The sequence below is a fragment of the Convolutriloba macropyga genome, chromosome 7 (genome assembly GCF_964194025.1).
Source record: "Convolutriloba macropyga chromosome 7, txConMacr16.3, whole genome shotgun sequence".
Taxonomy (NCBI): Eukaryota; Metazoa; Xenacoelomorpha; order Acoela; family Convolutidae; genus Convolutriloba; species Convolutriloba macropyga.
In genome coordinates this window covers 40,578,311-40,605,940 of record NC_134474.1, presented here as the reverse complement: position 1 = coordinate 40,605,940, position 27,630 = coordinate 40,578,311, and the positions used below count along the sequence as shown (strand labels likewise).

Genomic DNA, 27,630 nt, shown 5'->3' with positions numbered 1-27,630 from the left:
TTTCGAGAACTCAATTTTATTCCTCGAACTTTCAGTCGATTCATTTAAAACAAAGAAAACAGCAGTTGATCCGAAATTCCTCAAAACACAACTTTTGTAGAAACACGTTCTATATGTCAGCGATTAGTTGTTTTATATGGAAGTAACTTTCAGCTCGATCGTTTTTTTCTGATCGAGTTAATTTTTTGCCCTCAGTAACGAGATAAACTCAGGTTGCAGTCCTTGATCTTTAAGCAGAATTTCGTGGAGTGAATTTCATGGAGCTGCTACTAAAGTGAACCCTCGCCAATTGTATAAGAGCAATGCGTCCGTCCTAAGACGGCAATATTTATATTTTCTTTTTATCAGGGTAACATGGCTACACTACTGAATGGCCGCATTTTCACTACACTTTTCTTTTGCAAGATCTTTGAGATCACGTGACGATCTGAGGAACTTTGTTGGCCTGCTTTTTGTAATTGAAGCCCTTTTTCAGAAACGAATGGCTGAAACATTAAAGATCGGCTCAATTGTGGTTCATATCCTAATTCTGCTCGGCGGTTTAGGAATGTTCATATCTACAATCTACATAATGTCTTATCCTTCCTCAATTATGTTAATCCTGGATACGGATACGGTGACTGCTGTTTCTGCTTTCTTGTGTGGTCTGTCAATTGCAATTATCGCAGTTGCATGCATTGGTCTGATTGGAGCTTGGACAGAAAGTCCGTCCTTGTTGAAAATGTTCGTTGGCTTGGTTATTGTTCTACTTATTATTGAAATAAGTGCTGTGGTTACACCCTTCGGAATGCGCAGGAGATGGGAGGACAAGTTTAGTGACCAGATTTTTAAAATCATGGATAAGTACGGTCAAGATCAGTACCCATTTCTTACTCAAATGTGGGATGACTTCCAAACACGATGGAAATGCTGTGGAAGTCATAAAGCTGAAGATTGGAGTTTCAGCGCTTACGTGCAACAAGAGTATTATCCCGTATTGATACCTCCCTCTTGTTGTAAATCTTTCACTTCAGACGAAGGTCTCCGGTCGCGATGTGTTAGACGGTTGGAACCTGATTTGTACTACAATAAAGGATGTTTAACTGCAACCAAGGATCTTATCTGGAGATACATGAGTGTCGTGGGAGGTATATCAAGCGTGATTTACTTCTTCCAATTGGTTGTGCTCATTGCATCCCTCCTCCTCATTAAAGAGTACTCTGATGATGAAGATGACGAATCGCAGGGCGGCGTTGAGGTTGAAATGGCACCTCCGAGCTCGGCAGTCACTCGTTTTAAGCCTGACTATCAGAGCAATTTGAGACCCAGACAGCTTCCCGATGAAGTTAGAAGCAACGAGAGCGACAAGGCAGAGATTGATCTCTAACTGTTGTTGTTTTATGAGCTGAAGAGTCATTGTTTATAGCCCTGCTAGTTTAGCATACTATTTTTGGCTCACTCGTGGAGACAAATTTATCACCCTTTGTTTTAAAGCGGATGGTGAAATTGATGTAAAAAACGTCTCATGGAATCAACCTAATTCATATCATAAGTTTCCAATAACTTTTGTACAATTATCAACATATCTGTTTGCTTGAACTTTATATAGATCGTACTTTCGGATTCTTTCAAAAATAACTATTCATTTGATCTATCAAAGTCTTGAACATTTCTCCACTGATTAACTTTATTCCTTTTCATTGAAATTTGATATTATGTAAATAGTGTTCACTTTTAAAACATTTCTACTCGTTGTTTATGAAAGATTTTAAACGGTAATTAAAATTTTCTTGTGAATTTCTACACAAATCGTATAGGTTATACAAAATATTTAGTTCGCATGAGTTCGACAGTATAATGCAATCTGATTCTGACCAAATTCCATGTCCAGAGTTTTTAACAGCGTCCATGTCTTGTAGTTTTCCATGACAGGATCGCCCACTGGCAAAGGACAGCAATGCTTTCCTGATTCTTTCGTGGGTCCAATGATAACTATATTATTCCCGGGAAACCAGGTTAAATATTTCTCAAACGCATCTTTGTTATTAAAGTAACAGAACATTAAAGCGGTCTCTTCGAAATTTCTTTGGCTGATATTTGTAGAATTGTACATGGGTTCGTAATGAGTTTTGATAAAGGGACCGATAGAATAGCTACTTTTCCACCAAATTTTATCAATTTCTATTCCAGTTATTGTGAAACGACGCTCAAATTGAGACAAAATCCACTCGAAAAGTCCACAACCGCTCCCAACACTGTATATTTCCGTAACTCCGTGTGATATTAATGATGTCGATATCTGGCTTAAACTTGATTGGTCAGGAATAACCCAGGTAATAAATTGGTTGTAAAAACTGGAATGGCTGCATGATTGTAGAAATGTTATTACGGATTTCCATTCGTTTTTTGTCACTAAAAGTTCTAATTGGGCTCGAAATGAAAGGGTTTCATCGCTCATTTTTGCAAATTGTAGCTGATCAGGTAAAATTTCAAGAGTTTAAGTAGCAGTTTTCTTTTCAGATTGTTTGTGTTAATTTGAAACACTCCAGTAGTACGTATTACAAAATGTTTAAGAAACTGTTTTCTTCGTCTGCTATGCGCCAAACGTGTAGATTAACCGCAAACTACAATTTGAATGTTTCACGTACCTTCAGAACGCTCAAAATTGAGTATGCGGGTTTATTTTCAGCCAAAAGGCAAAGTTGCAATATTCTGTGGGCGAATAAATTATCTGTAAATAGAGCATTCAGCCCTGTTCCCTCGCGCTATTTTTCCAGTTCTAACGTGACTAATAGTAGATCGGGCGCAAGTAATGGGAATGAATACGAGGAGCAATTTTCCCAGCCGCTTTCGTTATCGGAAGCTGTAAAAGAAGAACTGAATTATGTTAGCAATGGTGCTGAAGGTGACAACGAGATATCGTTTCCTGGAAATTGGTCTATTCAGAAATTGGGAGCTAGAGTTATCATGACCCAAAAAACGGCTAATAAGGTAAGAAAAATAAATTTCTCCCAAACGCAGTATGTAGCTGAGGTTGCGAAAAGGATTTTGTATCGGCTTAATCGATTTCAGAGCGAGTCTTGTAGTTGAGAGTTTGTTTTATCTTAATTGACTACTAGCAGTTTAATTATGTGCGATATGCATTATCCAAAACGTCAGTTTAATTTTACATAAGATTTGTGCAATATGAGTGTTTAGAAAGCTCAACTCGTAGATCAACATCACTCGCAATATTTATCTATGTTCAAATATGTAGGTTTAAAGACAAATGTTCTGATGGAAAATTCATTAAAGGTGCAGCTGTTAAATGAAAAGGGATATTAATAGGGAAACTACAAAAACAAAAAAGTTAAGAAAACTTGTAATAATGATGGCCGAATTTCTATTTATTAACGAGCTTTTCAGGCTGGAGTACAAGTTCGTTTGTCATTCTCAGTGAATAGCTCTGAAGAAGAGGAAGTGCCCGATGAGATAGTGGACGAGCAGGAGTTAGAGGGGGAGGAGGATCCAGCAAGTGGGCTGCTGGGTGAACAGAGTCAGTCACAAGATGTAGAGGGACAAGGGGACGAAGAATATTTTCCCGCCGAGGTAATTATGCTCCAACAAGGTGACTCGGTACTGTGCGTCCGCACATAACCTTTCGACCCTGCTCAACCACGTTTTTGACTTAATTGTCCACCAAAAGAGGGATAGATAGATAGAACTTTCAAAAATCACTTATTCAAGAATAATTGGTTTATCCATTTAAAAAATCGCTTTAAGCTGTATGGAATACACAAATGACACAATAAACTCAGAGAGCTGATGATAACTGCTATTAAGGAGAGCAAGAGACAAAACAAAATCAAATAAAAACAAGCGTTACTTACAACCAAAACTCAAAATAGCATCAGATTAAAAGTAAACTAAATAAAATGACTTGCATTTTACCAGAAAAGATATGGGAATTGTCTTTTTTGAGAATAATTAACAAGTAGACAGAAAAAAGACCAAACTCAGAAAATACGTTTACACTTTTTCAAAACAAATTCAAGTTCATGAAATCAATTAGCTATCAACTGAAATTATTCAATGGCTTAATTTATACCTTCATGCAAAACCATTGAGACCTCTCATTATCACGAATATCATAAGACCAAAAAGAACAAATACAGTCGGAGCCTATATGATCAAAATCTAATCACTAAGACTATTGAAGATAATCAATTGCGCCTTATTTCAAGCCATTATTAGGATATGCAACGTTTCATTAATGTGCCATTAATACGACTATGGGACAAGATAGCTAAAGAGACCTAAAAAATTGTAAAATGTCAAAACCATAAAAGGAATATGACCTCCCTCTTTAATGAGACTACGCAAAAATAAGATTGAAATTGGCAAATGTAAAAAAAAACATTATTTTTTAATCAAACTTTCAAAATCTTAAGACATAACAACCGTAGGTTTCCAACTGAAAACTTCTGAATGGTTTAAGTTATTACTGCTTAAGAAAATTGTATACGTCATTAGAGACTAAATCAACAGACTGCACATTAACAATTAGTTCAGGCAAAACTCAAAATTTCGCGAAGTTTTATGCGAACGGCGTTGAAGAAAAAAACATGTTTTTGCTGAAATTATTAGTATGTTCAGTAGACTTTGTTTTAATGTAATGGGACCTCTTATTGATTGTTGCTTTAAATAGAAAAATGCTTTCTAGTGATTGGAAAGAAAAAATCGCAATTAAAATGTTTCAAAAAAGAAGGATCCAAAATACAATCCAAAATTCTGCACTTTTCTTAAATATCGGTTTGTTTTACCGAAAAAACGCAAAAATTTTTTCCAGGACTTTTTGTTAGGAAGTGAAGGCACAATCAGGCAACATCTGAGTAAAGAAAGATTGTATCAGCGGTTTTCATGTTTGTTTCACCGGTCAAACTGGAGAAAGTGGGCCAAGTAGGCATATTTGATGCCATTTTTATGAAAAAAAAAGGAAAAAAGTGCTGAATTTTCAAAAATTTAGCTAAAAATATTGCCAAAAAAGTGCACGATTTCTCTTCGATCTTTAAACGCAAAAAATCTTACTATTGATAACAATTTTATCATATTATATCAAAATTTACGAAAATTGTGAACAAAGCAACGGAAGTTAGGCTAAAGTTTACAAATCTATAAGCCTCTGCAAATCCTCAGAAAATTCAAAAAGTGTTTAATTTAAAATTCTAGGCTTGACAAGCTTTCTAATGATACCGCTCACAATCCTGTACGATGAATATATCGATCGGCGAATATATCGATCAGTTGAGTATATAGTTCCCCCACTAATGTGGGTCGTAACAAAAATAAGACGAAATGACGATATTATACTTTCTTTGCTTAAGAAGCGGGTAGTAATAATTTCAGAGTGAAAATATTCAGTCTGCAAGCTCCAAGCAGCGCTGTTCAATTTGTTCGTGCGTAAGTAAACAAATGTTCATTGCAAAAGCGGTCTCCACTCACGCAATGCTTATGTGGACTTGTTTTTTTCCCTTATTTTGGAGTAGTGCACTTCAACTCCGTCGAAACTTAAAAAAAATGCGAAGACTACAACTACGTTTATTTTACTTTAGAATACTTAATTTATCCATTCAGTCCAGTTCAGTAATCCATTCTCATTAAAAAAAGCTTTCAATTAAGAGTTTCAAACAATTCGGCGAGCATTAGACCTACCATGAAAACAGTATATTGGTCCTACTGAAAACTGATTTTTGACGGAAAGAAAACTGGCGCTTAGTTCTTTTTTGAGCCAGCTATAGAAATTTTGAACCTTCGCCGTACATCTTCGGAATTCAAAAAAAAACATTATATTTCAGCATAATTTTCGAAGAATAACACTAATTATCGAAACAGCATCAGATTCACCTATAAAATCCGATTAAAAGACCGAGTGCAAAAATGCAAAACAGTAGTCTTTCCTATTCCTGAGCCTCTAATACTCATAATTGTAGCTATCTATCAAATTTTAAGAATTACGTTTGAACAGTTATTTGTTTTTTGCGGACAATAAATTGCTCTCAATCAAGTCTAGCAATTGAATTAGTTCTGAGTCTTCATGCAATTTTTCGCTTGATGATTTTTTCTTTTTGAGCGACGTTTTTGTGCTTAGTTCTAGAGTTTCGAGTAATCTAAATTGCTTGTTCGGCCTCCTAAAGGCTATTATTTCGGCGCTATCTTTTTTTACAATCTAAAGGGGCGCTCTTTTTTTAAAGATCTGTTTGACTGTTTGATGTCTGTGAGCACTTTTTTTGAGAAGTCAAATGAGAGTGGAGCTAAAATGCTATTAGGTTGGAAGCGTTTTTAAAACTATCTCGAAAGTGGAGTGAGAATTTGGCGCTTGCACGTTTTTTTGTCACGTGCGACAATTTGATTTTTGTTGTCAGTGTTTATTCAGTGCTATAATAATGTTACACGTGTGTTCTAATCGCACGTATTTTTTTGCAAAGCGATAGCTGATGCCATTATTGGCCTTCTCTTGGTTTTTTGTCAAGATTTTTGTTAGAACTGTATGACGTCACAATCACTTCAAATCTGCTTATTGTTCATACGTGCATGCAATTTTAATTGAATTCCTTGCGTGACGTCATTTTTCACACTGAGCGATTTTTTTGTTCATTCGAGTGATTAAATTTTTGGTCACACGTAACTTAACTCACTCTCATAAATTGACTTGCTCACTATGAAATTGACTTTTTTTTTTCAATTCTAAGGGATAAGGTCGAGTGAGTGCGTGGCACTCGAATTGAAGGGTACTAGAGGGCAGCTAATAGAAGCAGGCTAACGAGGCAAAGGTACTTCTGGTTTTTGGCTTGATTTCAGATCAGCAGTTTTCTTGACTTACATTATTTCTGGCCGAACAAATGTTCATGGATCTTTGTTCTTGCTGTTTTTGCAGCTTTTCTTAGTCTTGTCGCACTGATAAGTTCCTATTGGCCTTTAGCGTGGCGTTAATTCTGTCAATTCATCAGATTCTTTATTATCTAATTTTTTAATAGATAGCAATTGTTTTAATAGATAGAATTTTTGAATCTTGTACTTATTTGGTGTTATTTTTTCCTTTTCCGCCTAATGGACTTAATAATATATTTACTCTGCTCTAAATATTTACCATTTACTCTTTTACTCTTAAGTTGAGTAGTATTGATTAAGGGTTTTAGTATATACTGATGTGTTTTTGGTCTATCTATACATTTTTGTTTGAGGACACAATTTTCAAAAAGATTCTGATCTTCGCCAAATTATACTTTGGCGTCTTTTTTTTACGTCTTTCTCATTGTGTTCGATAAGTTATTTCTATGGTGTACGCATAACGAGTAGAAGTCAAATTGGAGCATTGATTTTGGTCGAAACAGGAAGCTGAGCAAAAAATTGAGTGGTTTTGCGGCTTGAAATTTTTTCACTTTTTTTAATATTTAGCGAAAAAATATGTGTGAACATAAAATTGCTTTCTCGCTACTGGTTTTTTGTAACCATGCGGTAATTTTACTATTATTTTTACTGTTGTTTTTTATACTGTTTATGCTTTAATTTTTTTCTAAGTTTATCCAATCCAATCATAATTCATTATAGGTCTAGTTTCTTGTTTAATCAATGAAAGTTCTTTGAAATGTAGGTCAGGACTTGTCGTAATGTTTTTTATTCTTTTTAAACTTTTTTGGTTTTATATAATTGACAACTTTTGACATTTGTCTTCGGACTCACTCCACTCTCTGTTCCAACTGCGTAGAATTAGAGATTTTCCGCAAATTTACACCAATTCGTTCCATGTTAAAAGCCGAAATCAATGGAAATCAATAGAAACGGGATAAATCAATAAGGAGCACGGGCGCTAAGACCTAATGTTGAAAGGCTTATTGCGTTAATTGAACAAGATTTATTGGAGTGTACTCCTAACTGATATTAGTATGCTCATTGTCATCCTATTTAGAGGTTGAATTCATCACGAAGAACAAATAAACACTTTTTGACGCTTTAGGTTGTCAATTTTTCTTATTTATTTTTCTCTAACTGTTGCAATCCCAACGTCATTGAGTGGAGTCAGTGCCGTATATTTTCTGCCAATCTGGCGGCTATGTTTTAGGGTAGGTCTATTGCAAAGTTTTTCTGAATTTTCCGGATTGCTTTTCTTTTGAAAACTGGAGAAACAGGTAAAGCACCGAGACCATAAAGCCATGGAGTAGCTATTTTAGTGCTTAACTATTTTATAAGTAAACGGGTAATCGAAACTGTTGAGGAGACATGAGTTCATGATGTGAAGGTTAAGATGAATTTGGAGGGTTTTAAAATTTTATTTCTGCGGGTAAAGTTTTTCAAAAGTTATTTTCCTTTTCAGCAAACGTTTTCTTTCAAATTTGATAATTTGCGTCATTTTTGTCAAAGTTTCAATTTTTTTGTTCCTTATTGCTACATTTTTTGGCAAGCAGAAGATTTGTATCTTTTTTGCTAAAAATGAGCAAAATCCATTCGAATAGTGTTTTGAACAAAGTTCGCGCAGTTTTGGTCCAATGCGCTGACCCGCTTTAGTATTCGTAGACGTCTCGCACATCTGTTGATTGATAAATCCTGTTTCAGAGCTCCCCAATTCCCGATGCTATCTCAATAGAAATCAAGAAAAACAACAAAATTCTTCATATTGAGGCCGATATTGACACAGAGGGGCCAATTATCCGAACCCTATCATTTAACAGACACATGAACAAAAAGAATGACGATTACGAAACTTATGAAGTCAATTTCGACGTTTTGAGTGTTCCTGTTCAAGATGCTATGTTCAATTATCTCCAAGATTTGGGTTTGTCAGAGGAATTTTTTGCCAACTTGCATGACTGGGCGTCAAATTACGAGCAGTCGCTGTTTATTGGAACCCTGAATGAGCTGAAAAACTTTTCAGAATGAGTTGTGTGGAAATATTTTGATAATGAGGCAGTGATGTTGAATCACAAATTTGAAAGCTGTTTTTTAAGCTATAATGGGTAATTAAAAACAATTGAGTATCATTGAAGTTGCTTTTTATTTTTTAAAAATTGAGCGCATGTATGAAAAGCGAAGATTGAGTGTCCAGGGCAGACATTGTCGTCAGTTAATCTAAACTTGTGTTTTTCTTCAATACTTTTGGCTGGTACCTATTATAAGGGTAGATATATTACATATTAGTCGTTCTTTGGCCAATGTTTTTAGGAATATAAATATTCTCGACTATCTACCGGATTCGTCAATTAAATTTGCAACGAATAATTTCCTCCGAGATTTAAGAACGGTCCCGTTTTGATCCTCAGCGCAAGTTGGTTCTGAATCATTGCTAAACCCAGAGGTAGTTTTAATTTGAAAACGAACAGCTTAAAAATTTTCGGCGCCTTTAAGTTTCAGTGGACGATTTAGAGTTGGTGTTCAGGTGTTGTAATTCTTTTGTCGATGACGTAGTGTTAAAATGAAGTTTTGCGGTATTCACTTCTCAGATTAAGCCTGCAGGATTGCGGAAAATTTGCCCTGCTAATGTTTAGGAGATTTTGGTGTTTTTCTTGCAAGTAATAAGTAGCCATACCAGTCAATTCATAATTGTTTGGACTCCTTTCTGACTTTGTAAACTGAGTCGAGTAAAACACTGCTTCCGTTTGTAAAAAGCACTACATGTAAACATTTTTTTCTTGGTTACCCTGTAGAAGACTATTATTTTACCCTGTTGAAGACTATTGTTTTCAATAATTTTTCTGATCATTGATTTCTCGAATCGCAGATAAAGAAACATTTGATGGAAACTGGCATTGATATTATAAGTCTTGACGTTCATGTCAACTTTAGGATATTTATTTTGTTGTCTCGAAAATATTTTGGGCAGTTGTTTTTGTCCCTCCTTTTTTAAAGAAGCTGATCACAATTTTGATTTTTTGGTTCAAAATTGGCACGATTTCATTTTTATGCACATCTGAGGCGTATTATCTGTCTACAGCATCATCATCGTTGTCGTAGTTTTTTGAACTTCTTTTACACAAGTTAATTTGTTTCCCGCTTCAAAGCAAATATAAGGTAGGCGATAGGTTTAATTTTTCACGAAGCCTAATTTGAAAGACGTCAACAAATAAGTTTAAAAATTTTTGGAAAAACTTTAAGTACAAAAAGCGTAACATCAGTCTCGATTTAAAAATAGCTTTAGTAATTATGCGGTCTTTTACTTTGCAAGATACACTAATGATTTTAACGGAGTTTAACGAAAATCGCATCGGATGGCTTTGTAAATCTTTTTAGAATGGAAAATAGAATCGCCTTTGATGACTACCAGCCACGATTTTTTAGTCTTAATTGTTGTATTTTTTCAAAGTCGCAGAATACATATGCGAGGCGGTTTTAAACTTCGAAGTTAGTTTTGACTTCTATTTTGAAATTACAAACTCTGATGCTAATTAAAAAGCGAGCGAACATATAAAAAGTTTGATAGAGAACTTCGAAGGAAAAAGGTGCACCCTTGGGGACGGCAGAGATATTTTTGTAGCCTCAATATCATTAGCTTCGTAGAATGAATATTTTGAAACCAATTTTTTAAAAACCATTTAAAAAAGGGAAGGTGATTCTAACTGTAATTGCTTTTTTTCTTTTCTCTGAAGTTTTTGCTAATTGTTGAGAATGTTTGACAAAACAGGAGTTAGGTATCACTGAATTGGATTTTAAGGCAAAGTTGCACAAAGTATGCGGCTTTTGAATTAAAATAGAAATGAATAATTTTGGAAAAAGAGGTTACGTTCTACTGGAAGTTACTGCTTGGTTTAACCAAAAAATTTTCATTTGTTGATTTGGATTTTAATTGAAACAAAACCGTACGCTATTAACTATACACGCGATAATTGCAATAACTAATTAAAGCTTTTTTAAGGAAAACTTGGGAGCCTTAACTTCATATTTAATTGCTTTTGAACTTGAACGAAGTTTGAGACGATTATTTTGAAGGTGTCTTTTTTGAACTAAAGATAGCTGGAAAGATTTTCAAGGTTAACCAAAAAGAAGGGAAAGGAAATTACAAATCGAACGAATTACTCTCGAACGACTGCCGAAGCAATCAATTTCGAAGGGCGCATAGGCTAGAGAAACTTTTATGATGCTAAAACTTCTGACTGGGAGGGGTTCGGACCCGCGACCTTAGATGGTAGTCGGAAACATTATCCTCTACGATACACGGACTATGTAAGTTCACCGTTTACAATTGGTTTTATTTTAGCAGCAGAATTATTTTCGGAATTCGAGTAACAAAAATTACCCAAAAAGTTAAAAACCCAAAGCGGAAAAAAGTCGCTCAAGGAGTGAAACTGAGTTTTTCAGCTTTGGGTTTTTAATTTTTCGGGTAATTTTTGTTACTCGCATTCAGAAATTAATTCTGTTGCTAAAATAAAACCAATTGTAAGCGGTGAACTTATATAGTCCGTGTATCGTAGAGGATAATGTTTCCGACTACCATCTAAGGGCGCGGGTCCGAACCCCTCGTCAGTCAAAAGTTTTAGCATCATAAAAGTTTCTCTAGCCTATGCGCCATTCGAAATTGATTGCTTCGGCAGTCGTTCGAGAGTAATTAGTTCAATGTTTGTCGATTTATTTTTCCTTTCCCTTCTTTTTGTTTAACCTTGAAAATCTTTCCAGCTATCTTTTGTCAGTATTGTTTGCGCATGAACTGTTACACAAATGACCAAATATGAAGCGATAAGTGAGATAAAAAAGTATATCTAACTCTACTTAAATATTGATTAAAGTGAATATTCTTCTGGTACGAAAGTGAACAATTGACTAATATTAAAAGCCATATGCTGATTTTTGGCATCCGCATTTTTCAAATTTCTCTCAAAGGAAGTTTGTAGCGATTATATTAGTTGTGTGGTCTTTTCTAATGCAATTTTTCGCTTGACAGATTTTTCGTCTGACGCATTTGACTTTTCGTTCTCAAAAACGGTATAAATAGGTAACGCGATGAGGGCATCAAGTTCTTTTAGAGTGTTACGCCTTATTAGTCTCTTAGTACACAATTCACCGAACACCGAAGCTTCTTTGAGGAGGATGTTTACTGAAGTGAAGGACGGTCTGTAATCTTAAAAGTTTGACCCGCCCTCAGTCACCTGCACTTACCCCGCCCCAACAGTTGCCCCGTCCACCCTCTTATCCATTGTGGTTTTGTACGATTTGCCGATTTGGACCACGTCTTGTCCAGCCCTCCTAATCCTCTTCCATTCCCCATTGCTATCATACCTAACCCCAACTGGCTACTACTGAAGCCAATCGCTCGCCGGTCGTTTGAGAGCAATTTGCTTGAAGTTAGTCAGTTATTTTTGGATTTTTTTATGAACGTTCTTCGATTGATGAAAATGTTTAAACGGGAAAAAAACAAAATTATTATTCCAATTCGTAAAGAAGTGGGTAAAACCCTGTCCTTTAGATGATATAAAAGTAAATTTGACCAAAATCTTTAAGAGTTAATCAAATAGGGTATACTGGAAATGTTTAAGAACAGAAAACAAAATTTCTGGAGTGAAAAATCGACAACTTTCTGTTCTGCTGACGCTCAAATTAGTTTTTATCAATCATCCTCTCCCATCGGTTAGGAGTGTTGGTTACCTGAACAAGATATAAGACGACCTTTTGTTTGAAAATGGAAAAGATCTTTAACTTCATTATTTTTGTTCCTCGGTTCCTAAGATAACCATAGTAATCACGTCGTCCGGCTAATTAAGATTTTCAATAACAAATTGACAAAACATTGAATTCAATAAAAAAATTAAATTAATAATGAGAGAAACGAACGAACGTGGCATAATTGATTACACATTTTTTCGAATTATCTAAAAGCCTGAAGACATGGACACTTGAATTTTTAAATTACTTTCCTCTCATTTGCTAAGCTGAAGACAAGCCATTCTTAGTAGATACGTGATTATCAACGTTTGAATGATAGCAAATGAAATTGAACAAGATTTTGACATTTCAAAAGCAACGAAATATTTGAGAAAATAGTTTTAAGTTTTTTTGTGAGTTTAATTTCTATTAATTTAATTTATCTGTGAAAACTATGCTCTCCAGTTGATTTAGTCAGAAGGATTGTATTGGCCAATACTGTAATGATCCCAAAATTGTTAAATTTTGAAGGTTGAAACATCACAAAAATTTTGAGTCGCACAATAGTTATTTTTCGGTAAACATCGCATAGCTGACATTAGGTCGAGTTTTCGACTTTTTATTTAGTATAACGGTTGTGTAATAGTTGTTTAATAGTATTAACGATTGTTCATTGTTTTCCAAACACTGCAAATTTTTTGCAAGATAAATTTATCATGTGATATGTTTGTTGCAATACAACGCATAAGTGAATTCAAGTTTGATTTCTTGACAATTCATAGCTCAGTCTAAAGATTCTGAAGTTTTTTTCCTTTTATGAAAAAATTCTTTTATAAACTGTTTTATTGCGAAATAAACTAATTGCAAATGTTTTAAATTGTTGCTGAAATTTATAAATATGATGATGTTGGATTTTTGAGCTGATTTTCTTACAAAAGGAAACAATAGGAAAATTTCTCCGAAAAAGTTGCTGCAAGTTGGTTATTGATTTTTCACATAGTTATAATTTTCTCAGAATAATGTAAGCTTTCTCGACCCGCTTGAAAATTGGTTGGAACTTTTATTCTGAGCTACTCGCAGGAGCCAGCTGGCCTGTCTTGATAAATTTAATTATTTGGAGCTTACGTTTCCACTGGAAACTTAAGTTCCTAGTAATTAATTTCAAATACTAAAGAAAACCCCTCAGATTCGACGGAGAACTAGACATCTTGCCAAGATGTGTAATTCTCCGTTGAATCTGTGGGGTTTTTTTTGCGTATTTTATATATATTCAATACTAGAGCAAATTTAAGATGGAGTTAAATTTTGCATTGATCAGGTCGTAACTAGGTGTAAGTTACATGTAATCAAATTTATGAAGCAAACTATTACTGTTTCTAAGTGCGCCAATTCATTCTAAAGAGTTACCATAATTCCGTAGAAGACTTCACTGCAAAGCATAACTTTTAGGTGTATATAAAATGCGTCCAGTGAAATTTTGCAAACGTACTGAGCGCTTTCGTCGTTTCTCTTGGAGAGGTACGGTGACCTTTTCCACTGGCAAAAATGCATTTTAACATATCTTCCTATTAAGAAAAATTTGGTCGCTTCCGTCTCTTTTTCAGGAGTCGTGAGCAGTTTGTAGAGAAATCGCATGTAGAAGGGAAGTCTGTAGACAGTGGGCTCTGAATTTGTTTCATATATTTTTCTTGTAGCTTTTAAGTAAAACAATTTGACGCCTGGTCTTCAAAAAGCAAGATCGTTCAGAATTTTGATAGCGAAAAAAAGGCCATCATGACAATAAGGGATGCAGTCAACTTCGTTTAACCGGCCTGAAAATTTAACCTAATGTGGAAGGAGGTTTCGAATTAAGGTATTTATCTCACTGTTTCAACAGTGCAGTTATAATTCCAGGCTTAGCTTGACCAAATTAAGGGTTGTACAAGATCTTCGATTTGCTTTGGTTTGATACTTGTGTGCGTTATGTCATAAATTCAGAAATAAATCCAATATATCCTGCGTTTTGTGAACTTCGACGCACTTATTTGCTATTTCTCTCCCTTTTTGAGAAAAATTGCTTTGTAAAGATTATTTATTAATCAGCATAGCACTTGAATTGAGACATTAATGAATAGTCTAAATTGGCCGAGATTATGTGAAGCGCTTGCATTTAAGCAAGTTTTATTTGGTTTAATGGCCATCTCCATTACAAATGCGAGTTGATGTTGAATAAATGACTGTTTAGCTAATCCTAGCATCATTTGCCGTACTTCAGCCATGAAACTTGTTGTGATTTCGGGTTTCGATCAATGAATTCCTGAGCACGGCGTCTGCCACCTCTGCCTCGTTTGCCTAGAGGAATTGATGGAGGGTTTTTCTTGTCTGAGGAGAAGTGGCCCATTTTATGCAGTCTGTCCAAAACTAGCTGAACTCCTGTCTTGGGTTTGTTGAGGAGGTGATGAGGAACACTAAAGCATTGCAGCACTTGATTTAGTTTCTTTCAAAATCCCACCAAATGTGTGATAAAAAAATATAAGGGCTCGAGTTAATACGCTGTCCAGCAGATTCACACTATCATTCAAACTCGAAAAACAGTACATCTTAACTCATTTTCTTTTTATGCAATTTTTATTGGATTCTGATAGCAATCTCCATTACAAATGCGGAGGATCCAGAAGATTCACATGGTAGGAATCTAATAAAAGGAGAGCGGAGGATCTGACCTGGATTTCCTAAGAGACAAGTTGAAAGTTTTTGGCTGTGGTATTAAAAATTCAGCTTCGTGTAACGGACAAATTTACTTGACGATTGCATTTATGCTGTTTAATAGCTGCAAAGCAATACCTTGGGCTATTGTTGGCTTTCTCTTGAATTTTTTATAATGAAAAAGTGAGTGGTTTTGTGGCGTGTAATTTTTTCCACTCTAATTTTACAGTAGAGTGAGTAAACGGTGTTTGAACAAAAATTTGCTTTCCTGCTTGTGGTTTTTGTCCACATGAAAGCAATTTGACCTTGATTATTACAGTTTGTTATCCGATTTTTTCTAAATGGTTTTTCCTATCCATTCGTAGTCCATTCTTGGTATAGTTGTTTTGTTTAATCAATGAAAATTCCTTGAATTATTTCAGGACTTGTCCTGCTATGTTTTTTTTATTTGGTCAAGATTTTTGTAACGGCCGTATGACGTCAATTTCTTCAAATCTTTTTTTCATGCAATTGAACTGAATTGCATGCGTAATGTCATTTTTCATTCTTAGGGGAGCGATATGTTTGTCCATTCGAGTGATTATGTTGTTCGGCACACGTGACTTACCTCACTCTCAAAAATGACTTCCTCACTATCTGTTGTGAAATATTGTTAATACATTATGGTTGTATAAAACCGTCTTGAACCTATCCTATGCCGTTCTGTGTATCACTCAGCTGCAATGGTGATAACAACAATTGCACATTGGAAGAAAATTAACGACCGGTGAGGAACAGTATTCCTTCCCATTATAGCTCCCCGTGAAATAGTAGCCACCATTGTGGTATAATTACGATGATGGGAGAGCTATAATGGGAAAGGTCGAAAAAAATCACAATGACATTATACTGCGGTTGAGATTATAGTACATAGCAGAGATAAATATATATATATATATATATATATATATATATATAATCTACATATATATATATATATATATATATATATATATATATATATATATATATATTTTTATATATATATATATATATATATTTTCAAATGGGTCTTTCATATAGTGAGAAAAAGAAATGACAAAAATGATAGCGAGTAGAAAGATTTTTAAATCAATGTTGCGGTTTTAAAGGAGTTTTGTTTAAATTTACCTCAATTTCTTGATGCCTCATTTAACCTAATCCCTGTCGACTTGAAATAGTTATTTTGATTATCTGAACATGTTCGAACATAATTGGCATAACATAATGGTGTTTCTGGTCAGTTTTCGTAACTATGGCAAACTTCTACAAGCAACAAAGGCTGAGTTAAAATTTTTCACAAAATGAAATGTAAAATAATTAAAAATTGTTCTGTTCCGAAATAAGTGAATAATTTTAACGAACTCTATATATATATATATATATATATATATATATATATGTATATATATATATATATATATATATATATATATATATATGTATATATATATGTATATATATATATATATATATATATATATATGAACAGTATGTATGATATGTCTGAAACAGCACTAACTAAACCGTATTTTTGTGTTATTTTTCCGAAAAACATCAATGCTAGAAAACTTTTGGCTAAGATTTGGAGCTTTTTTAATATCATGCACTGTTTCACAATTCTTGTCAGATTTGTCTATGGCGTTTTGAAAAATTTAAAATTGTTAAATTTTGTTGGAATTTAAGTTTATTCAGCTGAAGGATTTCAATTTCTCAGACAGGGAATTTTAAGAAATTAATAATTAATTAACACTTATAGAGATGGAGTTTTCAGAAATTAATAAGTTGTGAATTTTTTCTCGTACCAAGTGATTTTCAGAAATTAATAAAGCAATTACGCATTCTTCACCATCTGAAGGCCCAGTATACTTTAACCTATTTCGATATTTGCCAACTTTAGAGGTTGGTCTTTTTAAATTAGCTCTGAAAGAATTTAAAATATAGTAGTTTTGTCTAAATTTTAGAAATTAATTTTTTTAACTTATTATAGATGTTAACTTATACTAGTTAAAAATCTACAACTTATAATTTAGAAACTTTTTGCTTAAATTGTTTGCATGTGATTGTTATCTTAAGTATATATTATATGATCAAGTGTATAATGTACAAAAATTAAATTCATAATTTAGTTTGAATAACTGCGCACTATGTATTTTGATTATTCCGGGACCGTCCGCTCACTTTGTTGTTTTCAAAGCGTGTTTGAAGTCGAATTAGTAGCTGCTTAAAAGAACATTAAGTGCTTGCTCATTTGTAGATTCTAAAGGATTTGGATTTGGTATGTGGAAATTGAATACCGCAAACTGTGGAATATATGTAGTTTTAAACAGACGAAGAATTCTAAGTTTAGAAACGCTAACGGTTCATGCTTAACTCGCCAAACCTAACTTGTTTCCTTTCTGACTTAATTCCAGTTGCGACTTGCAATTTATTTCAATTTATCTTTTAAAACAGACGCAACTAAATCTATAGAGTTCAAAATAATCTAGGCTCGCTACGGTTATTGGCTTTTTGTAACTTCTTGTCTTTTAATTGGGCAAAAAGTGATTATTTACTTTTTACTAGAACGTCATTTGATACTGTGTTTCTTTGTTATAGCGAGATACATTATTGGCTCTATTTATTGAGATATCTAAATTTCGAGTCCTCATGTACAATCAAAAATAGTGAAAGGTTGCCTATCGTTCATTTACTTGAATCATGTGGTTCTTTTCAACCTTCGTTCAGTTAAACTCAATTTATTCTCGCCTATCTCCACCAAATTTTTGATCCACAAAGTTTGGAACAACTATATGGCCATAGCTTGCGATGTTCCGTTGGTTACACTGTCTACTTCTACGTGCTGAAACTATCGAACTCTGCGTACATAATATCAACATGTCGAATTTGACATACATGTCTTTAAAGCAATTGCTGACAATTAAAGTTGCATCCCTCTTGACAATTATTAATTCTTGACTCAAATGTTTGAACCTTTAGGTTTTTGACCGAGATAGTTTAGCACTTACGCGAGCTAAAAGATACATAGAAAAAACTTTTTCAAAGGTGATCGTATTATAAATAACGCGGGTTCGCTTAATCTGAGATCGATTTTTTTTTTCGACCTTGAATTGAAATCAAAAATAGCGATTGTCAGTCTTCTAATGGCACGAGAATTAAGAAATATGATTTTAAGTTTTGTTACACCTTGTACGTCAGATGCAGATGTAGTTCATTTTTAATTTTCAATGTAGTTCATTTTTTTTAACTCTAGCTAACTTGTACCATTATTATTATAGGGTTTTTATGGTTATTGATATTGTACCAATGTTTTTATTGTATGCTATTGTTGTATAATTCCGTAGAAGGTCAATTAAGTCTTATTTTTCAACTAACGATGTGTTATCTCGGAGTAATTTTGCTGTTGGGATTAATCAAGTCTTTGTTCTCTCTGTTAAACAGTGAACGCGAACGCTTTCTTATAGCTTGTTCTGATTGTTACAATTTTGATTTTTTTACAACCAAGGCGTATGTTTTCTTTGAATTTACTCCGTTTTCGAACTTGCGTTTGGTACCATTGGGAAGCTCGCTGAGTGTATACTATTTGAACTGGGGGATTTTCTCAATATTGCCTAGCTTTTCTTGAGCCGTAACTGTGGAAGATTTAAGGCTAGAGTCTTTCGCTGTTTGGTGCTATAGTAGCACTAGGTAACCAATTAGGCGGCATTTCTGCTCAATTGTATAATATTTTGAATATTAGTCTTCGGATACTTTTTGAATTTTGCTCTTTCTGTGCGAGATATCAAACAAGCTTGAAACTATCATTTTTTAAAACAAAATTGATCCACTTTGGTGTCAGTAAAGGATTCAAGAGGTACTTAAGTTATGTGACAACCATATGAGGACAGCTTGTTTTTTCGACTTCTGCATTATTGGTAACGTTTTTAGGGTATAGAAAGAGCTCTATTATACCGTTTTATATTCCTTCGCGCTTTGTTCTTTTTTGAATATCAGGCTTATATTTTGTGCTTATTGTTGTTTACAACCAACCCACCAAGATCGAATAAAATGGAATTCATTGAGCGACTTGATGAAGTTCTTGAGTCATTTCAATCTTTAATGCCAGTAATAATAATGGGTGATATGAATATTGATACTTTGAAAAAAAACAATGCATCATCAAAGTATTTATCAGCTATAGAGTCAAATGGTTTTGAGATTATACATGGCCAAATAACACGATTTGGGAATATTTCAAATACTTGTTTAGATCACGCTATAGCAAAGGGCTTCAATCATTTAGTTCTCGATATTCTTACTGAACAAAACATTACCGATCACTATCCAATTTTACTAACTTTAAATCATAATGATTTTAGAAAAACGAATGACACGATATCAAGAGCACGCGATTTATCTTATCTAAATGATAAATATAGAATTCAAGAACCTCAATCGATAGTCGCTAAAAAGTTTCAAACTATTCCATCGGATTTCAACACCTTCCATAAAATTTTCATTGAATTGATTGATAAATTTGCTCCCTATAAAGAATTTAAATCAAATCAATGTTCCAAGCCTAAATACGTAAATAATTATTTGAAAAATCTAATTTATACGAGGAATTATTTGCATCGGAAATGGAAACGAACTAGCCGATCATCAGATTTAAGGAATTTTAAAGGGCGAGATTAAAAGTTGAGAAAGCATTAAAGAAGCTTAAGAGAAATTATTATAGCAAAAGATTCGAACGCTGTATCAATGATCCTAAGCAAACATATAAATTATTAAATGAACTGCAAGGAAAATCAGAAAGAAAGCAGATTAAAATTGAACAGATAAAGCTAAGTACTGAAGAGAAAAGTGCAATCTAAATCAGAAATTGCTAATATTTTGAATGATTACTTCAGCAATATTGCTGTAGAATTGAATAGGAATCACACCACCACTAACTCGGAGGACGATAGCACGAATTCAGATATAGGCGATCGCTCGGAAGCGAATGAACAGTCTTTTTATTTATGGCTGTTTCCAACAAAGCCATTAGAAGTCAGAGAGGCGATTGACAACCTCGATAATAAAACTTCTTCGGGTTTAGATGATATATGCAACCTTGTTGTGAAAAGCTGCAGCGAGAGTTTAGCGCCAATTCTAATTCAGCTTATAAATAATTCTTTTAAGACAGGTATTTTTCCGGAAGACCTAAAACGAGCCCAAGTAATTCCGCTGTATAAAGGGGATAGTAAAGCAGATATTATTAATTATCGACCCATATCATTGCTCATTGTATTTAGTAAAATTTTTGAAAGGATAATGTACAATCGCATCTATCAGTACCTAGAACATTTCCAGTTTCTCTATTCAAAACAATTTGGATTTAGGAAAAAGCATTCAACGATTGATGCGATTGCAGAACTCACTGAGCGGTTGCGAGAGAATTAGAAATCAAGAACAGTTACCAGTACAGTTTTTCTGGACCTAAAGAAAGCTTTCGACACAATTGATCATGGCATCTTAGGGAAGAAATTGACTCGTTACGGAGTATGTGGCAATGCTAGAAATTGGATTCTTAGTTTTGTAACCGGTCGCTCGCAACGTACCGTTTGTAATGGTTTTTCATCGGATTGGCGTGAATTAATTTATGGCGTCCCGCAAGGTTCAGTATTAGGACCGCTCCTGTTTCTCATATACGTGAACGACTTCTCGGAAGCTTGTAAAAAAGCAGACGTTTACCAATTTGCCGACGATACGAACGTGAGCGCCCTTGAATGTTCAATTTCGGAATTGAAAGATGACTTGGAATCGTTATCTCGATGGTTACGCGTTAATAAGCTGACACTAAACCTTAAAAAACATCACAAGTAAATTTCTCGATTACAGGTGCCTCTAGTTCTATCTCGAACATTGGTATATCCATAAATGATTCTACTATTAAAATTGATAATTGTCGCTATCTAGGATCATATATTGATTATAAGCTGCAGTTCAGATATCATATTAATACAGTGGTGGTTAAACTAACGAAGCACAGTGGTATCATTTCAAAGTTGAGACATTATGTACCACGAAGTACTTTAATACGTTATTATGAGGCTAATGTCAAGCCACTTATTCAGTATGGAGTCTTGATATATGGCTGCACAAGTTTTTCAAATCTTTGCGATATCGAAAAATTACAAAGGAAAATTTTCCGACTAATTTTCTTCAAACGGTTTAAAGTTAGCATATCTCCTCTTTTGTTGAAACACGGTGTACTTACCGTGCTTGAGCTGTACGTTTATGAGCTCTTAAAGTTTGTACTTCGATCAGTGCTATCACTTCATTCAGAATCGTATCTCAATAATATCTTCACTTTTAAAAATCAAGATGCGTATTTAACCAGGAGATCTTCAACTGGAGTTATGGCTATGCCGGCTGCTAAAAATAAGTTTCAAAGGGTTTCGCTGAAATATCGTGGCGCAAAGCTATTCAATATACTTCGCCAAAATAATGTCGTACCGCAACTATGCATGATGAATAAAGATATATTCAACAACCTTGTTCATAGAATAAAAGACAATTATATTCTTGGCAATACAGAGCTGACAAAGATTATTTTCCAACTATAAAATAAAGCGATCACGATATACCTGTTGCTTTGTTATTTATAATTTTTTTTTACAATTACAAGGGAATTATGATCTCGTTCGAAATGTGTTTTTTGGATAATTTGTCACATCCCTGCAACTCTGGAAATTCTTTGAAAATAATTGAAAATTATACCCAAAATGTTGTGCCATGCCTTCGTAGAAGGCACCGCGACTCGATTTCTACTGTCAAAAATCACTTTTTTCAATTTCTAAAGACAGTTTTTGTCACGTCACTTTTTCCTCCTTCATAGGAACATTTGACAAAACACAACAATTTTTAACTTGCAACGTTGCTCTCTGCTGTAAACAAGTTTCAATTCGATGTAGTTAAAGTACTTATCTTCGGGCTCTGGTGGAGCAATAAGTTCGAGCAGTTAAAAGGTTGCTAAAAAAGAAATCATTTACAAAATGGCAAGAATATTAAATTGAAAAAAAAATAAGTTTATCCACTCTTACGTTTGTATTACAGGGCACGCTGGAAAGAAGGTCTAAGGACCTCGTTGCGCGTCCTTTCCCAGTCTAACATAATCTTGAATAAATTTTCAATTTGTTTGTTGGATATATCAAATGCTTTTATTTTTCGATGTTTGATTGTGATCTATGTCGTGTTTTGATTATCCTTCTTTGTACATTTGATTTATGGGCCGGGATAAATTAACTCTCTCTCTCTCTCTCTCTCTCTCTCTCTCTCTCTCTCTCTCTCTCTCTCTCGAAAATGATTCATCACCCTAACTAAGGTACATGATCACATTTATGATAGATGATAGATATATGTCAAGTTGTATTTATGATAGATACATGTCAAGTTGTCTCCTCTGCGAAAGTGTTTGCTGGAGTGGGACTGGATCCTTGCGTCTGTTGGTTTTTCTCAGATATGAGGATAATTAAAATAAAGATAGGAGGAAATGTCAGAAAGGATAATCAGGAAATTTCAAGGCTTTTTCAAAAAATGAGTTTCAAATCTTTTTCAAAGTTATTTTGTTCGATCGAATAATATTTCTAATTTGAAGTTTCAGGATAGTTTGTAATTAGAAAAAAAGAAATAAAAATATTCGGTTGCAGTGACGAGTAATTTAGGCAAACGGATTCACGATTAATAACATCAAGAGATGAGTAGATTGCAGAAAAGGAAAAGTTGTTTGCAAAATTGGATTACAAAAAGGACAATGTTTAAAAATGTCCATAGGTGTTTTGTGAATTTAGTTTTCTCTTTAATTTTGCGAGGTTCATTGCCATTAGTTTTCCAGATTTACACTCAGTGGCATTATTCAAGGGAGCTTCGTTTTGTGGCTCTGATAATAGCGACTTCAAAGTTTTTCCCTGTTATGAGTTCCGAGTTCGAAGCTGCAGCCTCTGATTTTATATTCTTGCTATGTATTTTATCTGCATTATTGTTTGGAATTTCAACTTTTATTAACTATCTAAAAGAAGTTAACAAAGCCGAAATTTTTGTTAATTTTTACGGGCTTTAATGTTTAACTGAAGTGTAGACTATGGTATCTTGTCCAAATTGGAAAGAACTTTTTTTGCCATCTTTTCCTGCTAGAAAACTTTGGCGGGGTGGTTTTTCGCGTTTTAGCGAATGAAGAAAATTTGGGTCACCATTAGAAATCAGAACCTGTTAAACAAATTGTAAAATTTGATAAACATTTTTGAGGAGAGATGTGTGAAAATTATGACTCTTTAAGCGCAATTTATCTATTATTAAAAAGTGCAATTTTATTCGAACTTAATCTACTTTCTAAGGTGGTTTCTCTTTTTGCTCCATAATATGTTTTGACATCAAGAGTACTTTGCTATGTAGTTTTCAAAAAGCTACGAGGTTTAGGTTCTACTTTTTTGGATTTTAAACTTGCAAAATAAACAACTAAAACAAAATGCCAAGATACTGAGATAATTGTAGTATTGCGTCAGCGTTCAAACTGCTCGAAAGGTTGGTTTTCAAATAGCTGCGTCTGTTTTTTGAAGATACCATATCTAGTTTGAAGATACCAAATCTAGACACCATATCTTGTTGAAGAAAACGACATCAGTTGATTAAACTAATAAGGGTCAATATGAAATTTTTATCTGAACGATCAGACAAAAATTCATGCTTAAAAGTTTTAATTTTTCCTGAACAAAACTTTGTTCCTTGCTGAGCTGAGCGTAGGAGTTGTTTCAGAACAAATCTGTGCTATGCACAGGCTTTAGGGAGTGGTCTTGTTTCTTTCAATTGTAGTTCTCAACAATTGAGTAGTTTTGTTTCTCCAGGTATGACTTGGAGCCGTTCGTTTTAATCGTAATTGGGATCAATGTTCACCTTTTCCATCGCTATTTTGCGTCCGCTGAACTAAATTGAACTGAACTAGGCTGGTGTATTAAAAGAAAAGCTGAGGTAAGGACCTTGAGCTATTTTTATTCTTTAGTTAGCTCACAATGTGTTTAGAATGCCTTCTAAATTTTTAATGCTATATGCTTAATGCACTTACTCGTGCACCACTTTTGCAAGACTCTATTGGCTTTGCTGCAATTTACTCGATTGACTCAATTTACTAAGTGACTCAGCTATGTTTTAAGTTACTGCGCTTTTTTTTGAATAAAGTAAAATGAAACTATAAACCAGTAGGTTACACATCCTTGAAATTGAATATATATTTAATACCAACCTTTTTTTCAAATAATTTTTCCCTTTAAGTAAGAACAGTTCATGCTATGCCGGTAGTGTTTTGTTTTCGTTATTACAGCATGTGCCATCTGCAATTTGGATCAATTTTTCAGTTGTATTGAAGTATACTTGAAGAATAGTCGATGAACTAAAACTTCCCTGAGGTACACTAGGGTTCAGAAATTCATTTTCGGTGTACACTACATTCAGTTTCACTGGGTTTATTCTGTAAACAAATTTTTCAGTTATTTTGCATCGTCAAAAATTCCGTATAAGGTAATTAATAAAAAAAATTGTTTATAAAATCGAGCTAAAAGCTAAAGGTTCCTAAAAATGGCAACCATATTCTTGATATACTCAAGTTTGTGGTTCACGCAAGATTGATTTGCGCAAATGCACACCTATTCTCAAATTGCACGATTTAATTAAGAATGATGATATCCCTCCCGGTCCCGGGGCTTTGTAATTATCAATTAGATCATTAGTTAAAGGAGTATCTTACCTTCTGAGAGCGGGCACATCTATAAAATCTTCTGTTTGGGGCACTGTTGTTATTGAATCAAAAGGAGAGGATCGCAGTGAAATCTGGGAAGAGTTGCACAGTCTGTTTAAAAGAAGATTCACTGAAAGTAGGAGAATTACTTTCTCAATAATCCTACTGTAGTCTCCCATTTTGTTGATGGAAAGTGGGCAAAACTCAAATAGAAGAAAATTGTGGATAGTTTATGGCATGTAAACGTCGTGTGTGCGGATATAAATTAATTTGGGGCTGAAATATAGCCATATTACGTGACAGTGTGTTGTGTCAAGTGAGTTATGGCACCAGAGATGTCTAGGTTCTCTCTGCTTTATGGCTTTTTGAAGGAGAACTAATTGGAGTTGTGGCCATCTCTTGCCTGCGCTTAATTTAGAAAGGGGTCGTAAATCTTGCTCGTTCGTTCCTATTTTAGCCAATTAATTACACATATTTTGATCTATGCGTAGGCGTTTGGTCCTCTGCAAAACAAAAATACTGAATAATAACAAATCGAATACTGATTTGTGAAAAGAAGTTTCAAAAGCCACGTAAATTGATCTCTTTGATTGTCATTTTTGTTGGGTTTGCATCAATTTACATGAGCTTTATCAATAACTTAACAATTTTTTGTCAGCGGTAGACGTAATTTCAAAGTGTTAGCTGCCTCTGTAAGATGAGCACACTTCTTTTGTCTGGTTAAAGTTCACTTCCGTAGCGCTTTGATTATAAAATGATAGATAGGAAAAGCAGTGACTTATGCAAGTTAATTTGTCGCTTCTGAACAGAAAAATACGCAAGCTGACAAGACAATTTTCTAGGAGGTGATTTTGCAAATCATCTATACATAGCAAATACACTCTATACAGCAAATCATCTGATACATAGCAAATCTATGCATAGCAAATCATCTGATCTTAAAATTTGATTCTTTTTCATGCTTTATTTGCTGCTTGTTTAAACATCAATTGAGAATTTATTACGCTAAATTTTTGAAATCAACGCTTAAATCCAAAACAGAACATATGCGGGAAGTGATTATGTGAGCGTCCGTCAATTTTAAAGCTATGAAAAAGTCTACTCTTTTCCGTCAACTTTAAAGCTATGAAAAAGTCGACTCTTTTCCGTCAACTTTAAAGCTATGAAATCAAAATATTGGTAGAAAAGCAACATAAAGGATTGTGAGTTTGTACTTTCGCAAAGCTAATTCTAATGAGTTTTCGTAGATCGTTTGTTCTATTTTCAATAGCCGCAAAGCGATAGATGGGGGTATTATTGGCTTTCTGTTGTTTTTTTACGACTCGAAGAGCAGTATTGGTTTTCTTGAGGTTTTTTCCTGAAGTACTCGTTAAGGCGTTTTGACCTAATAGTGGAAGTGAGTAATGTGGCCGTAAATATTTGTGAGTAAGAGACGTATTTTATTCATAAGTTGCGTTGCGTGAATAATTTTCGACTTTGAATATTGGGAGAATGGCCCATATAGATAATCATTTCCAGTCGTTTTTTAGTCCATCTGGCTCATATATTTGCGTGCAGTTTGGTTTTTGTATAATTATTTTTTGAGTGACGCTGCATCAATGTGTAAAACTCTGCTTTTGACTTCAAGTGTTGCGTTTCAAGTGGACAATTACAATTCGTTCATTTTTCTGGGAAAAAATTCCAAAATTTCTTGAATTTTTGCCGGACTTATTGTAATTAGTGCACTTGGTAAAATCCCTTTGACAACCCATGCTTTGATTGCCTCTGTTTTTGACTTTAGATGATTTGTTTTCTAATACTGTACTAAGACTAATAAGTTTTTGGCAAATTTTGCTGCAATGTTTTGAATTTTTTTGTGGTTTTACCAATATTTTTAATTTCAAAATATTTCACGAATTAGAGTCTTTCAGTTCTGTTTGCGCTCTTCAATTGAAACGAGGATTGCTATGTCATTTTTACTGAATCTCCATTGGTAATTAATGCAATGCACTATTCGATTTTTTTTTACAATTTTGTCAATGTTTTCAACTGTCAAAAGGATGGAGATACCTACTATTTTTAATAATTTTAATAATTGCGTAACCTCCCAATTCTAACATTAAGCATGTTTTTATCGCAACTATATATATTGGGTTGTCTTCAAACCTATAGCTTCTTTTAGTTCTAGTAAATAAAAAATAGCCTTTCATCAATTTTTAAAATTTTTATTGCAGTTGATAATTATGCAGGTCTAAGACGTTTTGGAATTGCTATTATAAGGTTTTTTGAACTATTTTTATAACTGAAAGTGTTGAATAATTTCTAAAAGACTTTCGATTTAGATCTGAGCTGGTTTTTGGTTTGGTTTCTGAATGACGTTCGGATTGTTTTTCGTTTCCTTCAAACTTGTCATAGGCTGAAATTCGTTATTGTTATGAGATGGGTTTAAGATTTTACTAAATCGTTTAGTTAACTCTGGTAAAGAATAGATGTTTTAGCACAATATTGATTTTTGCTGTTATTGCGGTTTGGTTTAGGAAAGTTTGGGGCGTGGAGTTGCTTCCGGAATTCTTGCCGTTTTTTTATCGTCAAGAATCATGACAGCCGTATGACGACGT

At 34.0% G+C, this 27,630-nt stretch overlaps 3 protein-coding genes across 3 annotated transcripts; 2 read left to right on the top strand and 1 right to left on the bottom strand.

The window, feature by feature from the left end:
- The first annotated feature begins 454 nt into the window (after positions 1 to 454).
- On the top strand, positions 455 to 1,776 carry LOC142342863 (CD151 antigen-like). Its single transcript, XM_075394497.1, has one exon. It carries the CDS (start codon positions 482 to 484, stop codon positions 1,364 to 1,366), a length of 885 nt encoding a protein of 294 aa, XP_075250612.1. The 5' UTR covers positions 455 to 481; the 3' UTR covers positions 1,367 to 1,776.
- A 727-nt stretch (positions 1,777 to 2,503) lies between these two features.
- LOC142342864 (uncharacterized) lies at positions 2,504 to 9,002 on the top strand. The gene is made up of 3 exons (XM_075394498.1): positions 2,504 to 2,970; positions 3,385 to 3,567; positions 8,569 to 9,002. Exons 1-3 carry the CDS (start codon positions 2,545 to 2,547, stop codon positions 8,890 to 8,892), a joined length of 933 nt encoding a protein of 310 aa, XP_075250613.1. The 5' UTR covers positions 2,504 to 2,544; the 3' UTR covers positions 8,893 to 9,002.
- A 5,633-nt stretch (positions 9,003 to 14,635) lies between these two features.
- On the bottom strand, positions 14,636 to 26,505 carry LOC142342284 (uncharacterized). The gene is made up of 2 exons (XM_075393570.1): positions 25,043 to 26,505; positions 14,636 to 15,029 (listed from the first exon to the last, which is right to left on the bottom strand). Exons 1-2 carry the CDS (start codon positions 25,210 to 25,212, stop codon positions 14,819 to 14,821), a joined length of 381 nt encoding a protein of 126 aa, XP_075249685.1. The 5' UTR covers positions 25,213 to 26,505; the 3' UTR covers positions 14,636 to 14,818.
- Positions 26,506 to 27,630: the final 1,125 nt, after the last annotated feature.

What these genes read in the sequence shown, in the direction of transcription:
- LOC142342863 (XM_075394497.1), top strand. Translation starts at nt 482, where the DNA reads ATGGCTGAAACATTAAAGATCGGCTCAATTGTGGTTCATATCCTAATT.
- LOC142342284 (XM_075393570.1), bottom strand. Translation starts at nt 25,212, where the DNA reads ATGGGAGACTACAGTAGGATTATTGAGAAAGTAATTCTCCTACTTTCA. An exon ending in GATGTGCCCGCTCTCAGAAG is followed by an intron (nt 15,030 to 25,042) that starts GTAAGATACTCC and finishes GCAATGCTTTAG; the next exon opens with TGTTCCTCATCACCTCCTCA.
- LOC142342864 (XM_075394498.1), top strand. Translation starts at nt 2,545, where the DNA reads ATGTTTAAGAAACTGTTTTCTTCGTCTGCTATGCGCCAAACGTGTAGA. An exon ending in CCCAAAAAACGGCTAATAAG is followed by an intron (nt 2,971 to 3,384) that starts GTAAGAAAAATA and finishes CGAGCTTTTCAG; the next exon opens with GCTGGAGTACAAGTTCGTTT. An exon ending in AAGAATATTTTCCCGCCGAG is followed by an intron (nt 3,568 to 8,568) that starts GTAATTATGCTC and finishes ATCCTGTTTCAG; the next exon opens with AGCTCCCCAATTCCCGATGC.